Genomic DNA, 17,290 nt, shown 5'->3' on the forward strand with positions numbered 1-17,290 from the left:
CTTACTATAACTACTCAATCTGCAATATTATTTTTTGCATGAGTGTTGATAAATCTGCCACAAATACTTTTAAAATCGCAAAGCTGCCCCTCTGAGCCAAAAGTAAAACTGTTTTAGTCCTTTGCAAGGTAAAAAAAAATACAGTTATTTTTAATGACAAAGTATTATTTTAGAGTAGAATAGAAACAGGGCATTGTTCTCTGAATATCTATTATGTGCTAATTTTAGAACTAAAGATTAATAGACCACTTTTTCCTTTTATTTGTGTCACCTCATTCCATACACACATACCGCCACAAAGCATTGGAAACAGCCTATCAATATATACACAGCAAGTAAGATTTTTTTAAAATATAGTAATGGACTTTTTAAATCCATGAAAAAGTAATATTAATATAGTAATTAAATAAAGCCAAAGAAAATGTTAGCATGTAGAAATGTCAGCTTTTAGGGTTGTTGTTGTTTTTGTTTTTGTTTTTAACTATACCTCATCTGTTTTTGTACTGTTATAACATCAGGAAGTATCTAAAATTAAAAACATTATCAGATATTATACCTTTCCATATACTTACCTTGGCTATCTTAGAATTAGGATAATTTGCATTATTTACTTTATCACTAAAAACCATGAGTCCAGCAGAAGTATTTATTATATTATATATAAAACTATTTTTCTTAAATTTAAAAACTCAAGACACTTTTATTCAGATATATGCCCTAATCTAGGCAAAACTTTTTTTTTGATGATAAGATTTTTTTAATCTGATGTTTTTACAGACATATTCTAACAGAGGCTGTGCTTTTTCCAGGTGTTTAATTTCGATCCTGGAGCTGCTGTGAAACAGAGAACCGCAGAAGATGTTAAAGCAGATGAAGATGTCACAAAGCTATGCATACATAAAAGAAAAATCATTGCAGTGGCCACACTTCATAAGAGCATGGAAGCCCCACATCCTTCTCTGGTGCTCACCAGTCCTGGGGGAGGAACAAGTATGTAATACAGTGAAGGGTTTAGAAATTTGCCTCTGCAACTTCTCTCCCAGAAGAGTCACTGGAAATCACTTTGCAAAGCATTTTCTGAGTCCCCTTTTAAAACATACACAGTGCTTCTAAAGTTGTCTGTGTTTTATCATTTTTTTTACAGATAGCAAATTAGTTCTGAAAAATTCCTACAAAGTTGTTTCCCCACATTTCCTATTTAAATCCTTGAGTTAACTGAGCAGAATAAACACCAATTAGCACATCCAAATGCTGTGCAAGTATGTAGAGCTGAGCTCACAAAATAGAAGGTGCCATCGGTTTTTAGGAAACAAAAGTCACCTTTTTGCTAGAGCTGGAATGGATGTGGTTTCAAGTCCTCCCCCACAAGTAGCAATATCATCCAGAGTGTTGTTCTTTCAGTCACTGAATAGCTATTTATTGAACACCTACTAAGAGAAGTCACTTTGTCAGGAACTTTTTATACCTCCACCAAACACACACACACACACGCTTTTATTTTTTTTTAATTTAAAACGTGCAGAAAAATTACATAAACAGTTCACCAAGCACTCATATACCCTTTGCTCAGATTCAACAATTAACATTTTGTGGCAAAAGTTGCAATTATTCTGACAGTTCATCTCTAAAGATTTCAAAACACTTAGATGTTCTCCTATATAAACCACAATCTAATTATCACATTCAAAAAATTTAACACTGATGATAATATTATTATCTAAAATGGAGTGTATATTCTAACTGCTCCAGTTGTCCTAATAATTTCTTACAGTTTTTTAAACCCAGGATGCAATCAAAGATCGTACAACTGCATTAACTTTTTACACTTCTTTAATCTACACCAATTTCCCAGTCTTTTGAAATCTATTTTTGAAGAGTCTGGGTCAGTTTTACAGGTGTTTCTCATTTCAGATATGCCTGATTGTTTCCAGATATTTATTCATACTCAGGTTAAACACAGTTTGGTAGAAATACTGCATAGGTAATGTTATGTCCTCATTAGAAGGCACATATGTCAGTTTATCCCATATTGATGACATTAAGTTCGAGTGCTTGGATAAAGTTAGGTATATCCAATTTCTCTGTTGTTAAGGTAACTCTTCCCTTTATAACTAATATGTAGTTTGTGGAATTACACTTTGAGACTGAGGAACTTTTTTTTTGTATGGGTTAGGATATGAACTCCTTCCAAAATATTACAATATTTTGAATAATATTTCAAGATAAAATATGGCTGAGCACCAAAGCATTTGTTTATGAAGGCAAATTATACATTGTTCTGCAGAGTTCTGAAAATTAGGGATGATACGTATAACCTGCAGTGATCAGAGAAATCTTTAGCCCTGGAAAATGGTAAGATTTGGACATATGAGGGAAATAAGAAAATTCTTATTCAGGATGAGTGGTGCGTAATTAAGAGACGATGTGGAAACTAGTCTGACTTGAGTGGAAGATTAAACCTGCATAAGTAAGTTGGGACCAAATTACTGACAGCTTTAGATACAAAGAGGAACAGTTGTGACATCATACAGGTAATTAAAGATTCACACTTAGAACTCATGTGAAGAGAGTAGGAAGAGACAAATTTGGCAGTTATTAGCAGAGAGCTCTTCTTCAAGAACCCTCTAACCTTTGAACTTTAACAGGAATGATCAGAAAAAAATTGCTCCACAAAGGTATGTAAGAAAAAAAAATTAGGAAATTTTGTTTTCTCTTAATGAGCTACATTTTCTTAAACTAAAAGATATTGCAACAATTAAAAGACCTATTTAATAGTAATAAATTATTTGAAGTATACCATTATCTTGCCACCTTGATATAACTGTTCTCATTTTTGCATATCACCCTGCATATATCTGCTGCCGCTCTCATATCACATTATATCAATTTTACCTCTTTCTACAAAGTCTGCCTTGTTGCTTTTTTAATGACCCTAGTAGTATCTTTTTTTTTTTTAATTTTTTTTTCAACGTTTTTTTTATTTATTTTTGGGACAGAGAGAGACAGAGCATGAACGGGGGAGGGGCGGAGAGAGAGGGAGACACAGAATCGGAAACAGGCTCCAGGCTCCGAGCCATCAGCCCAGAGCCTGACGCGGGGCTCGAACTTACAGACCGCGAGATCGTGACCTGGCTGAAGTCGGACGCTTAACCGACTGCGCCACCCAGGCACCCCTCTTTTTTTTTTTAACGTTTATTTATTTTTGAGACAGAGAGAGACAGAGCATGAACGGGGGAGGGTCAGAGAGAGAGGGAGACACAGAATCCGAAACAGCCTCCAGGCTCTGAGCGGTCAGCACAGAGCCCGACACGGGGCTCCAACTCACGGACCGCGAGATTGTGACCTGAACCCAAGTTGGCCGCTTAACCGACTGAGCCACCCAGGCGCCCCTGACCCTAGTAATATCTTGATCTAGGTCCTTTGTCATACCCTATACATACAAATTTCATTATTGAAATTAAACGTAAATCTTTAACTAGTACAGGTATAAGAGGTGTATCTCCATCCGCTTTTAAAACGATATGCTTTATGGGGTGTCTGGGTGGCTCAGTCAGTTAAGCGTCCCACTCTTGATTTTGGCTCAGGTCATAATCACATGGTTGATGACACTGAGCCCCACATCGGGCTCTGTACTGGCAGCATGGAGCCTGCTTGGAATTCTCTCTCTTTCCCTCCTCTCTGCCTCACCCCTGCTTGCTCGCTCTCTCTCTCTCTCTCTCTCTCTCTCTCAAAATAAATAAACATTTTTTAAAAAACCTAAAACCTCTGCTTTTAAAAAATGATATGCTTTATTGGATTAGTTGCTATTCTTTCACTAGCTTCAGACATAGTGTTAATTTCAAATTCCTAATATTGAACTATATTATGGGGTTGGGATTTAAGTAATTAAAAGTTAAGAAGACTCATATAGTTGTTTACATCTCTCTTTATTTTGCATGCATAAGGGTATATTTGGTTTCTGTTTATTCTTTTGAAAGGTCTACTTGAGTGTACATGAAAACACTTGATGAGTGCCTAGCATTTCTATTTGCCAATTCTTATACTACTTAATTCCTAAACGTAACATAACATCAGCATGACTTTTGTTTGTTTATTCAGTATTCCTGTCATTTTAAAGATGGTAACTCTTTTTCCCCAGGTATGGAAGACATCCTTTCTAAACCACAGCTGTTTTCTAAATTCTGTTGAATATAAGGATGCCAACGTCTGTATATTGTATAAACTGTACACTGTATAAACACCCAGAACAGACACAACTCAGTGGTTTTGTTACTAAAGAAGACACAGTTAATCATATAATAATGCTAGTGATGTTAATACAGACACCTGTGTTCTCACTAGATGCTATGTGCAATGCTCCAAGTATTTTTCATTATTTTATTCCTTTAATTATAAACCTTAAAATTCTGTCTTTAACAAGAAAATAAGTTGACTTTATCTGCTGCAATTCTCTTATATCATTAGTTCTCAACTTTTCATATATTATATGCATAAACCACTTTATCAAATAATCTCTACCATACTAGAAATAGAAAGCCCACTTTTCCAAGAAAACTATATGTTCACTGCATTCTCTTATTTCTTTAATATACCCTGCCTAGTCTTCACTTTACCCCAGATTGATAACCACAGTCTTAGAAATTGTTATGATGTAATTTGACCTATATATGATCTAGCAGACAGGAAAAGGGTATTTATCTTAAGTCTACAGTTATCCATTTAAGTAAAGATACCTCTAATTGCAAGTGGATCCAAATATACTTGCTAATATATTGCAAGTCTCGGAATTGCGGCGGCCAGTTTATGGTATACATGGGACCACTTTCATCTCCTGTGCCTGTAAGACTCATTGGCATTTTCTCACAGAGCCCAGTGGAGTTCGACATCTTTCTACATAGCTCTCTAAGCAGCCACCACCAGTTGATGGGAATTGGCATACGAAACTGATTTTATTTGCCATCTCTGTTTTAAAAGGCACAACTTTATGAATAGTTAAACATCCTTAGGGGCTAAAAAACTTAAACTTAGACTTCGGACATGATAAAATGAAAATTCTGTGTGATGAGCCAGCTTGCTTTTGTTGCCTATATTCTGTCTGATCTCCAAAGGAACTGAAGGGATTCCAAAAAGCCAGAGAGGGAGCGATGCTTTCTGCAAAAAGAGAATACTCGATTGGAACCCAGTACTGAAGATTTTAGCATTCTGAGTAAATTTTGCATTGGAATTCCAGCCTAGTAAAAGAATTGCAATCTTTTGCCTAAGTTGGTTGACTAAGGCTGTTTTTACAATAACAGCTGATCAAGGGCAAAGAAATTGCAGTGTTGGATAGTGTTACAGACTTGATGAAGTTAAGCGTGATTGCAGTATCACTGCCCTCACTATTGTTATCACTCCCATTTTAAAAGATTCAAAACCCCATCCACTTAATTCACAAAAATTAAGACTCTTTTGCTCTCACAGTAAAAATGGTGAGATAAGGAAGAGTTTTTGTAGCTGTCCTGAGGAAGTTTCAGTAAGGAAACAGAAAGATTTATAGGGTAACACACTTTCTGGTGAAAATGGCCGTGCATTTAAATTATAAGAAACTATGCTATGCAGATTTTAATTTTCTGATATAACCCTGTTCTTAAAAAATTCAAACCCAACAAGATAGTAACATTGCCACTTCTGTATGGGCTGTCAATCTTGAGTCTTCACATTATAAATATTATTAGGATGGCTAATGTCAGTATGTACTGATTCAGATCCCCATCCTTTCTCAACAGATAAGAAGTAAACAAGCACAATGAGCAGTTATTGAGAACTTTTGGTCAACTAAGGGAGAATAATGTGCATTTTTTTTCTATCAAAGTTTATTTTAGAGTACAGAACTTTTTTTTAATCTCATAGAGTCACAGCTTCTTTTTGAAAATTTCTATTTCCAGATGCCCTCCCTTCCTCATTTCCTCCTTTCCTTCCCTCCCCCCATGCCAACACAAAAGAATTGAGACTACTAACAGAATTCTTTTTTTCTCTCTCTCTCTTTCACACCAGATGCAACTCCAGTAGTACCTTCTCGGGCAGCAACTCCAAGATCTGTAAGAAATAAGTCGCATGAAGGAATTACAAATTCTGTAATGCCTGAATGTAAGAATCCTTTCAAGTTAATGATTGGATCATCCAATGCCATGGGAAGGCTATATGTACAAGAACTGCCTGGAAGCCAGCAACAAGAACTCCACCCCATCTACCCCCGGCAGAGACTGGGCAGCAGTGAACACGGACAGAAATCTCCATTCCGTGGCAGCCATGGAGGCCTCCCCAGCCCAGCATCGTCAGGTTCCCAGATATATGGAGATGGCTCAATCTCTCCAAGGACTGACCCACTTGGAAGCCCTGATGTTTTCCCAAGAAATAATCCTGGTTTTCATGGAGCTCCCAATTCTAGTCCTATTCATCTAAATAGGACTCCTCTTTCTCCACCTTCAGTAATGCTACACGGTTCTCCCGTACAGTCATCCTGTGCAATGGCTGGAAGGACTAATATACCTCTTTCCCCAACCTTGACTACAAAGAGTCCAGTAATGAAAAAACCAATGTGTAATTTTTCAACTAATATGGAAATACCGCGAGCAATGTTCCACCACAAACCACCCCAAGGCCCACCTCCCCCTCCTCCACCTTCTTGTGCTCTTCAGAAAAAGCCATTAACATCCGAGAAAGATCCACTTGGCATTCTTGACCCTATTCCCAGTAAACCGGTGAATCAGAACCCTGTTATCATTAATCCAACTAGTTTCCATTCAAATGTCCACTCTCAGGTACCTGTGATGAATGTAAGCATGCCTCCTGCTGTTGTTCCTTTGCCAAGTAATCTCCCTTTGCCAACCGTAAAACCTGGCCATATGAATCATGGGAGTCATATACAAAGAGTTCAGCATTCAGCTTCAACCTCCCTGTCCCCTTCTCCAGTGACATCCCCAGTGCACATGATGGGGACTGGAATTGGAAGGATTGAGGCATCGCCCCAAAGATCACGCTCATCTTCCACATCATCAGATCACGGAAATTTCATGATGCCACCTCTAGGACCCCAGGCCACTTGTAGTGGTATTAAGGTTCCACCCAGGTCACCAAGGTCAACAATAGGGTCCCCAAGGCCATCAATGCCATCAAGCCCTTCTACCAAGTCCGATGGACACCATCAGTACAAGGATATCCCTAACCCATTAATTGCTGGAATGAGTAATGTACTAAATTCCCCAAGCAGTGCAGCTTTTCCGACTGCATCTGCCGGAAGTGGTTCCATAAAGAGTCAGCCTGGTTTGCTGGGAATGCCTTTAAATCAGATCTTGAACCAGCACAATGCTGCCTCCTTTCCAGCAAGTAGTTTACTCTCAGCAGCAGCCAAAGCACAGCTAGCAAATCAAAACAAACTTGCTGGTAACAACTGTAGCAGCAGTAGCAATTCTGGAGCTGTTGCTGGCAGTGGCAACACTGAAGGACCTAGCACTTTAAACACCATGTTCACTCCTACTGCCAACATGCTTCTCCCAACAGGGGAAGGGCAAAGTGGTCGAGCAGCACTAAGAGATAAGCTGATGTCTCAGCAAAAAGACTCATTGCGGAAAAGAAAACAGCCACCTACCACAGTGTTGAGTTTGCTCAGACAGTCTCAAATGGATAGTTCTGCAGTTCCTAAACCTGGACCCGACTTGCTAAGAAAGCAGGGTCAGGGTTCATTTCCCATCAGTTCAATGTCTCAGTTACTACAGTCTATGAGTTGTCAAAGCTCTCACTTGAGTAGCAATAGTACCCCGGGTTGTGGGGGCTCAAATACTGCTTTGCCTTGCTCTGCTAACCAGCTGCATTTTACAGATCCCAATATGAACTCCAGTGCTCTTCAGAATTCACTGACACAGAACATACCTTTGAGAGGGGAAGCCGTGCACTGCCACAATGCAAACACTAACTTTGTTCACAGTAACAGCCCAGTCCCAAACCACCATCTTGCAGGTTTAATAAATCAGATTCAGGCTAGCGGGAACTGTGGGATGCTCAGTCAGTCGGGCATGGCTTTAGGAAATTCATTACATCCCAATCCACCTCAGTCAAGAATTTCAACGTCCTCCACTCCAGTGATACCAAACAGCATTGTTAGCAGCTATAATCAAACAAGTTCTGAAGCAGGTATGGTTTTATTAGAAAAAAGTACCCCAAGGTACTAAACTTTTCTACGTTTTTTAAAATTTGTACCAAAATATTTATTATGATAAGAAATGATCCTTTCCCCATTGTGAAATTGTCATCATTTCTTTAGTATTTATAATTTTATTTACAGAATGCTAGGGATTTGTCTAATAGAAAAAATAACAACCAAGGGGATTCCATGTGTTTCCGTTACTTGTTGTCAATCTGTCATTTTGAATTTTGTTTGACTTTCGGTTGGTTGTATAACCATTGGACTCTAAACTACAAAAGAAGCCATAGAAGGCAGGGTTTCCTGGTTCACGAGACATGTACTCGGTCTATGCCAATAGAAAAGCGTTTCCCCTAGCTTTTGTTTGTATTCAGGTAAATGATGCTCATCTTGGAAAACCCAAAAAGGCAAAAATAAACAGAATTTTTGTTCTTGCTGCTGACCAGAAATAGGTAAATGGATAGGAAAGGTAACTAGAAGTTGTATGAAGTAGAAAGCTGCCTTCTAATGTGTTTTCTTATCTTAGTTTGCTATCCTTTATTATTATTTGTTGAGAAAATTCAAAAATGGATATTGGCTACTCCCTTTTAAAAAAAAGATAATAATTTAAGTTTTCTAATAAAAAAGGCTTGAAAACCTGATTTCCAGAATTTTTGATCTTGAAATTATTTTACAGTTTTCTTGTAGAATTTAGCCATTATTTTTACCATTGACATTAAGGTTTTGAACCCAAATTTATTATATCTCTTCATCCACTATAATGAAGGAGACCAATTTATTTAAAAGTAGACACATTAGAAAGAACTGTGTTTTGTGCAATAGGGTCATCAGAAATTGTTATAAAAATCAGTAAAGAAGCACTAAAGAGGTAAATTCATGGAGGCATCAGCAAATTTCACCATGGAAGTATTTCAGAAAGAATACCCAAAACCCAACACTAATGGTTTGAGAGATTTGTAGGAAATGACAGGGAGGAAACAAAAGATAACTGTAGAGACAATATTATTCAGATATGAATACAACGGGCTTTGAAAACCAGATTGCTACTGGAAATGAGAAAACTGCTGAGGCTTTTAATAACAAGATATTGTTTGGATATGTATAGACTGTATTCTACCGTCATGCTGGAAAAGCATTAGAACCTACATGTCTCTGTTGCTGGTAGTAACATTGAGTGTTTTCCTTCCTGGCATCACTTCTTTACACCTGCCATCCACCACAACTTGTGCTGTTTTATGTTTTGATGTCAGTATTTAATGAACTGTTCATTGACCTCTTGTGTTAAAAAGAATATAAGGTGGAGAAGATAATTGAAACGATTAGTGCCTTCTAGATATTCTTAGTCTAAAGAATCTCATGAAACTATTTTTTATGTGTTTAACAGGATACTTGTTCCAAAGGGGCTTCCAACTTTTCAATGACTCATATACCTTTTTAAATAATTCCACAAAAGTGAAAATTTAACCTTATGCTTTTAGCAGATGAAAGTGACATGAAATCAGTAACTATTTTAAAATATACCGTATTTATTAAGCATGCCTTCAATCATTTAGATGAGACATTATTAGTCTCGTTGTATTATATATCTTTACGTTTTGATACCCCTTACCTCAACTTACTTTGTTTCAGGTCTGAGTTAATATTGCAAAGTGTATATATTTTATTAATGATGTATTTCAATTCATCCGTAATGGAAAAGACCAACATTTATTTATATTTTTGTTTCTTCTGAATGTTCAGTTTAGACTTATTTTATATAGTCTCGGACATGTATTTTCTTGTTCCATGAACCTCTGTAAAGCATCAGATCTGGATTGCCAGTGCTGGGAGTGTCAAACACAGGTTGAAAATTTATTAATCTAAGAAAAGTGTTAGCATATAAGTAGCTAAATTGTACAAGAATAAATGTCTAGTAATGATATGGATTTGACCAATCATGTGTAAGCTAACAGAAAGCATATACTTTGATAAAAAATCTAGGTCAGTAAGAAGTTTTAAAATATTAAACCTAATAAAATTAAATACTAATTAAAGTACATAGATCTGATGTGCAGCTGGTTGTGAAAATGGGTAGATTTACTAATTACTGTAACTCTTTTGATGAGCTGAATATTGAAAACGTCTCTAATTCTATGTTTCTTTTTGATACACAGTAAACTGTGTCAACTGAATGCACTGTCATTATAATTGCTTAGCCTAAATATTTATTTGCACTGACATTTATTCATCCATGAAATAAGTAGCAAGGCTAGGCATGCAGAGTGAGCTAGCAGGTGGCAGTCACAGCTATCCCTATAATCTCTGCTACATAGCCCTAGCATACCAATAAGACATTGGAAGAAAAATACATTTTACTCTTAAAATGTTGCTTGTAGCTATCATAGCTATCGAGTACTTATGACGTGCCAAGTGATTTACCTATGTTATTTCTAATCTGTGTAGTTCTCTAAAGTATAAGGTATTATTGCCCCCGTTTTACACATGAGTAACTGAACTTAAGAGAATTTAAATAATTGACCAAACTCGTGCATAACTGAATTAAAATTTGAACTCAGGTTCATCTGATTGTAAAATCCATTTTCTTCCCAGCTGGGTAAGTTCTTCATCTAAAAACTTCAGTAGTCAAAAAAACTTTGAATGTTTCACTTTCAAAATTTTTAAAAATACCCAACAGATAATACATTAAAACACATCAGTGCATGTTACAAGCCACATTTGTAAACTTTTGATGCACTTTTAGACAAAGGTCAGTGATTTTTGCCTTCTCTCTGTACTCTGATGCTAGGATGTTGTGTCAACACAGATGAAATGTCCAAACTGTCAAGAGAAATGCCCCTCATTTGTGAGTCACATTTGTTGACCTTCATTTTAATGAATTTGTATCACCTCATTCAATCAGATAAGAATGGGTTTCCTACTGGGCGATGTGTCAGTAGACCTTTGAAGGAGGCACCTATGCAGATGCTAGTTCTGCCCTTCCGAGCATGACAACACAGTGAAGGTGAAAGAAACCCACAGGTAACATAGTGCTACTCTTCTCTCTGGTAACGGAGCCCGGACACAACTCAAGTAACCTGCTTAATCCAGTGCCTTTTCCACTCTCCTAAGCAACTCAAAAATGTTACAGTAAGACTTTAAGAGGAGAAATCACTCGCTCTGAGAACACTTAATTTGATTGGTTATTTATTGTCAGAAACTTATTTTAAAGAGAGTTTTTCTATTATAAACAACCCGGATACTGATTTTTTTAGGCCTACATGTGGATTCCATGGGAAACATTTAAAATTGTATCACATCTCAAATATGGGAATTGGAGGCTGAGATAAAAAAAAAAAAAAATCAGGTAAAAGATATAAAATGCTTAGAAAATATTTCTAAAATTTAAGACTATGCAAGGTTTTATTAATTCTATTTGCTGTTTTGAAATTGCCTTTCCATTAAAGCTCTCTGAACACTTTCATCGTAAAGTTTACAGGTTTCTATTCACTTTTTGGATTTCAAATTACAAGTAAAGCTTAGTATCTCCATGTAACAGATTTAGAAAATGACCAGTAGGATCCTTGCTGACATTCCTCAAGTTGTAAAGCCAAGCCTGGCTGGGTCTGGCAAACCAAACCCCAAAGTTCTGATTCTCAGTTCAAATACTCAAACTGTTGAATGCAGGTATGTTCTGAAATCCATCAGTAGTGTCCATTTAAAGCAACTTTCCATTTATGAAGAGAGCCAACTTTCAGCATTTAAGTGGTTCCAGCACATGTCCTGTGGGGTTTTTGTTCAGGGAGGAATCCCAAATCAGGTGCCCTTGACTGGCAAATGTTATCAGGCCTGCGCCTCCTCAGTTTTCTGACCGCTGCTCACCTGCTGACCATAGAACAAGATCACACACGCTAGTAACCCTGGCCTCTGCAGAGGACCAAGTCCTGTCAGTGTCCCTGGGACAACTTATCCCTTCCGTAGCCCTGTGGTTTTTCACAATTTCAAAGAAGCAAAAAGATTGAGACTACTCTGCTAACCAACTTAATAACAACCTTACCTTCTCCAATGTGATAGTCATTAAATACAACTTTTTCACTTCAAAACCCCTTTTATATTCTTTTTTTTTCTAGTAAAAAACATTTAATCAACTCTTCTAAACACAGGAAAATAGAATCCTCTGAAGAGGAAGAGTATGAGTTTGTACCAGAAGAGAAAATAATTCATTTATTTGCCTTAACTCTTAAAGAGATACACTGACTAACAAGAATATAAATAAACCTATGAATAAATATATGTTCACGGATATTTATATATATTTTTTAAAAACTCTGGAAAAGAAAGTGTTTTTTCTTTCAGCACAAAAAGCATGTGATTGAAACTCAGTACAGCCATTGATATGGTAGGTATAAGAAAATGAAATAGAGACCACAAAAGAACACTTTAGGTAACAGACTGCAAAGCAATGAGCCTGGTGTTATGTTCTATGTATTTATTTATTCTCAGAACATGCCAGTAAAGAAAATAAAGGGAAACTGTCATTCCCTACATTTGAAGTTACAGGTGCAAAGAGAATATGGGATAAAAATGTTCACGGATGGATTGTACTATGTAAGTTATTAGCCCTCTCAGGATATGTGACGTTTGTGTGGAAATAATCTTCTAGTCTTACAGAGACTAATGTAGAGTGAAGAAGGGCAAAGGCTCCTTTAAGGTTGTGAATGAATTACTAATAGTTGCTATTGACAGTATTTGCAACCAAACATTAAATGCCTAGAATTTATCCCTCCTCTGATGCACAAGGCTTCTAGGTTAAAAGTTGCCTTCTGCTTTGTTTTTTAGCCAATACCAAAACTCTATTAAATTCTTGATTGTGTGATAAAAATCTATGTCTGTTCTTTCAGTTAAGTTTTTGCAAAATGAGCCATTTCTTCTTTGCTGTAAGATATTTTTACAACAATGTCTTGCTGTTTAAGAAGGTTTCCTATTATCAGGGTTACACCCTGTAAACCTTGTTTGTTTACATATTCCAGGCTTAATGTTTCCTTGTGTACAAAAGAAGGACTTAAAATATGTTTGACTTTAGACATTGAGTCTGTATAATCAAAGGTGAAGACAGAACTCAGAGTGGTGTGATATGTTTGCTGATTCAATGATCTATTTTGTACCTTTCAAGAAATAAATTGTCCCAGTGTGCAAATTGGGAGAATTTTATTCCATTGCAATACACTAAACTCACTTATGAAGTCACTAGAAATCCTTCAGTTCTCTAGGACATGCCTAAGCTATTACTTACTAAAATCAAGTGGTCTGAAAACACTGATGCAGCTTCTAAAAGTACCCAATTCTAGGCAGTGATGTTCACTCTACACAAATTTGACTCATTAAAAATAATGCTTAAAAATATTCCTGTGGTATCATCAAAATAGATTTCATTTCCACATGCATGTAGTACTAGATAAATCTTAGTGTTCTTCCTTTATAGGAACTTACATCAAACAGCATTAATGCCAGTCAAGCAAAGAGTAGACTAAAAGTTATTTTGTAAGAATTATACTTGCAAATTCAAAGTAACAGCCCACCTTTCTACAGATTAAAAATGGAACAACAGAAGTGTGAAGGAGTTGCTGAGCTACTCCTCAGTGAGAGCTAGTCCAGGAAATTTCAAAATATCTGTCCAAGACCCATGGGTACAGGTACAAGGGAGAGTATTTATCATAGATAACCTAGGGCAGAGCTCCTGTGCTCTACAACTCCGCAGGGACACCTCTTCTGACAAACATGCTTCCTGGAGCACAGCTCCATAAACCACTCCCCACAAAGTTGAGCAACTCAGAGGCCTGACTCTAAAGCAATGTTTTCAGCCTTTTGGTACTTCTTCCTTCCTACAGTAAGAAATTAACTTGCATTATAATCCACTAGATATATGTTTTTAATTTATAACAAAAGTTTCCAAAAATAAAACAATTATATGTGATGCACTCTGATCTTTTTGATCCCATGCTATCTTATCCTGTCGTATTCTATTTCTTTCTTTTTTTTTCTCTAAGACAGTCATGGCCCACTGAAATGATTTTATCACCTACTAACATGACCTAGCACTCATATATATAAATTAGCAGAAACAGTTTGCACAAAATAGTGCCCTATATATACAATGTATTCTTTTGTTTTTCTATTTCATTTATCAAAATATACTGGTTGGGGCACACTAAGTTGGTTTTGCAGCCCCAAATAGGTCTAAACTGTCTTAGAATATTCATGAGGTAATTAACTCAACAAATATTTATTGAGCACCTAGTATGTGCTAAGCACTGTTTTAGCACTGCAGATAAAGTAGTATACAATGGAAGGACACAAAGTTAACTGTATTTATAACTTAGAAACTCAGTTTACTCTGCTCATTAAAATAAGGAGATAAAACTTCTGAATGGAATATTGAAACATTTTAAGTGTTACTCTACGCTCATATTCAGAGAGCAGAAATCCCACCAAGCAAGGGATTTAACCTCTTTTCTCAAAATTGGTTTCCTTACAATAAAAATTTTTATCATGTGATAAAAAGCATTTCTAAAAATAAACCAAAACTTTGTTACTTGAAACATCTCAAGCATTTTTGCATTTACTCCAACAGTTTAAGAGTAATTCTGTGTTAAGGAAACAAATGATCAGTAACACACACACACACACACACACACACACACACACACACAAATTCACTTTTTTTTTTTTTTGCCTGACACCATTACCACCACAAGACTGATCTTGATACAGTCATGACTCAAACTTCATATTCCAGTATTCAAGCATCCCTTCCACTTGTTTTCTTCCTCCCCAGCAGGTTGGCCCTGTTAAGGGTGGAAAGCATTTCATTAGATACTGCCATTGATCCCTTACCCCCAATTCTTCTCTAAATGCTTTGGTTTGGGGTCCCCCTCCCTCCCTTCCTTTTACAGAGCAAATAACCACCAGTCCCTAGGTCTGCCTGCCTACTTCTGCTAAAAGAATGCTAGGAATTTACATCAGGATCCAAAGCACAAAGATAGAAATTTATATATTTTTATAAATACATATACAATGCCATTACTAAGGCTTGGGAAAATAATGTCTTGTTGGAAGATCTAGACTGTTCATACAAGTTACCTTTCTACTTATTTTTTAAATTAATCCTTTAAATATAGAGGAGAAAATTTTACTATTTCCATAGGATTGAAAAGTGAATTATATTTTATTAGACTCACTAGGGCATGATGTTTCCTCTTGTTTCTACAAGCATTCATTTTTATTAAGGATTACCATTGACCTTGTTTGAATTTAAAGTACACTTGCCAAAGCAAATTATAAAGGTCAAATGGTGAAGGCATATCTTTTATATGAATCATCTCTTAGGCTCTTAAATTTTTATAGACAAAAATCAGTATTTGGGCATATTAACTTTGAAAAAATTTTCTAGCATAAAGTAGTGTTTATTCAAAATTGGAGATATAGATCAAATGGGTATAACGACATTTTAAAAGCACTTTATTGATCCATTTGGTATAAGTTTTATGCCATCTCTTGTGTGCATACAAAGACATGTACAATAATATTAATACTTAAGAGCCGACCATAGAAGAGTTTAGCATAATGTAAACAACGACTTTCCTTAAAGAATATTGGTGACAAGAGAAATAAATCTAAAGCGGTAGATATTACCTTTGTTCTAAAAAGCAAAAAAAAAATTTTAAATGAAGCAGAAAAAAACATCTCAAGAATGAAACTAGTAATAATAGGAAAGTATCCTTTAAAAACCTTTAAAAATTTTACTGGTGCTACTTCTGTGTGTACACACACATATACACTCACACACGTCATAAATTATATGTGTATGCGAAGAGTAATGTTTACATCTGGAAATCTACCCCACTGGGAAGGTTAACTGTCAATTCCTGATTGTCCCAGTTTATCTCAACCTCTGATTGGGTGTCTAGGCACGTGACCTCACCCCAGGAAAGTTTATTTGAGTGACTTTTCAGTCTCATCTCCTACTTCATTAAAAGCAACAGAGACAATGAGAAAAAGAATTTGTGCCAGTTCATGGTGCTGCTGGCTGGTGTGAAATAATCATTTTTTTTCAGTTAAAGGACTTCTCCAACTTACTAACTTGTTCCAGGCTCCAGATGCCATTTGGCTATTTAACTGCTTATTGTTTAGTGAATAGTTTGCTTTTTAAAAGAACTTAGTAACTGTCCCTTTCATTAGTTTAAGCACAAAACATCTTGGCTGGAAAAAAAAATTCATCTTTAAGAAAACATTTTTTTTCCATGTGCTTCAAGAGACCATATGGTTTTTATGCAGAACTGTGAAGTAGGTTTGCCAGAGAGTGCCTATTAAGCAGATTAAGCAGCTCAGAAATAAGCAATCTCCAATTTCACTCCAGATATAAAAATTCAGGGTCTTCTTTGGATGACCCCAAGCATTTTTGAGTGACTTTAAGAACTAACTCAGAATACTTTGGAATGTGCCTCTTCCTCTGTAAGGTGATTTTAACTCCCTGGACCACGTGAGAGTCTAAAGTAACTTGTCCCCTTCCAACCATCTCCTTTCCTGTCCCTGACCTCCTGGCTTTGGACCAATACTGAAATCAGTTTTTACTTTATCCACAAATGGATGGTATCCTCTCCCTTACTTCCCATACACACATGCCACACACACAGCATTAAAAGCTCTGATTTCTAGACGTTGAATGCCGGTTTTATGTTCTTAATAGATTCACTGAACCAACATTTTTGGAATGTCAGCTGTGTGTTAGAGACCATGTTAGGTCTCAGAAATAAGAAGTTATCCTTGCCTTTAATGGTTTAGAAAGATAATTTCAAATTTCTGTGCTGCTTGTCTAAGGCAATAGGTTTAACCATGGTGGGAGGGGAGGTGTGTGTGGAAAAGCAGCATACAATATTTTTGGTCAGTTTCTTTGTTTTCAGGATATGTACCTCCATGCACTTCATTATCTCCTTCTCTTTTTTTCTAATGACCTTGTTTCTATCTCCTTTTCCAGTTTCAAATCCCAGATCAAATATTACCATTGCTTAGTTTACCCTCACACCTTCAGTTTTCCAATTGTCCCTTTGTTGTATATCCGTCAAATCTCTTAGCATA

General features: G+C 36.4%; 1 protein-coding gene across 6 annotated transcripts in view; it reads left to right on the forward strand.

Moving 5' to 3' along the window:
* Positions 1 to 17,290, forward strand: part of MBD5 (methyl-CpG binding domain protein 5) — a 428,915-nt gene that overhangs the window by 376,825 nt on the left and 34,800 nt on the right. For all 6 annotated transcript variants that reach the window (XM_053215019.1, XM_053215020.1, XM_053215018.1 and 3 more), the window contains 2 exons: positions 810 to 990; positions 6,034 to 8,169. In XM_053215019.1, the coding sequence (XP_053070994.1) occupies positions 810 to 990; positions 6,034 to 8,169 (2,317 nt within the window). The remainder of the gene's footprint in view (positions 1 to 809; positions 991 to 6,033; positions 8,170 to 17,290) is intronic.

This window comes from Acinonyx jubatus, chromosome C1 (genome assembly GCF_027475565.1).
Source record: "Acinonyx jubatus isolate Ajub_Pintada_27869175 chromosome C1, VMU_Ajub_asm_v1.0, whole genome shotgun sequence".
Lineage (NCBI taxonomy): Eukaryota > Metazoa > Chordata > Mammalia > Carnivora > Felidae > Acinonyx > Acinonyx jubatus.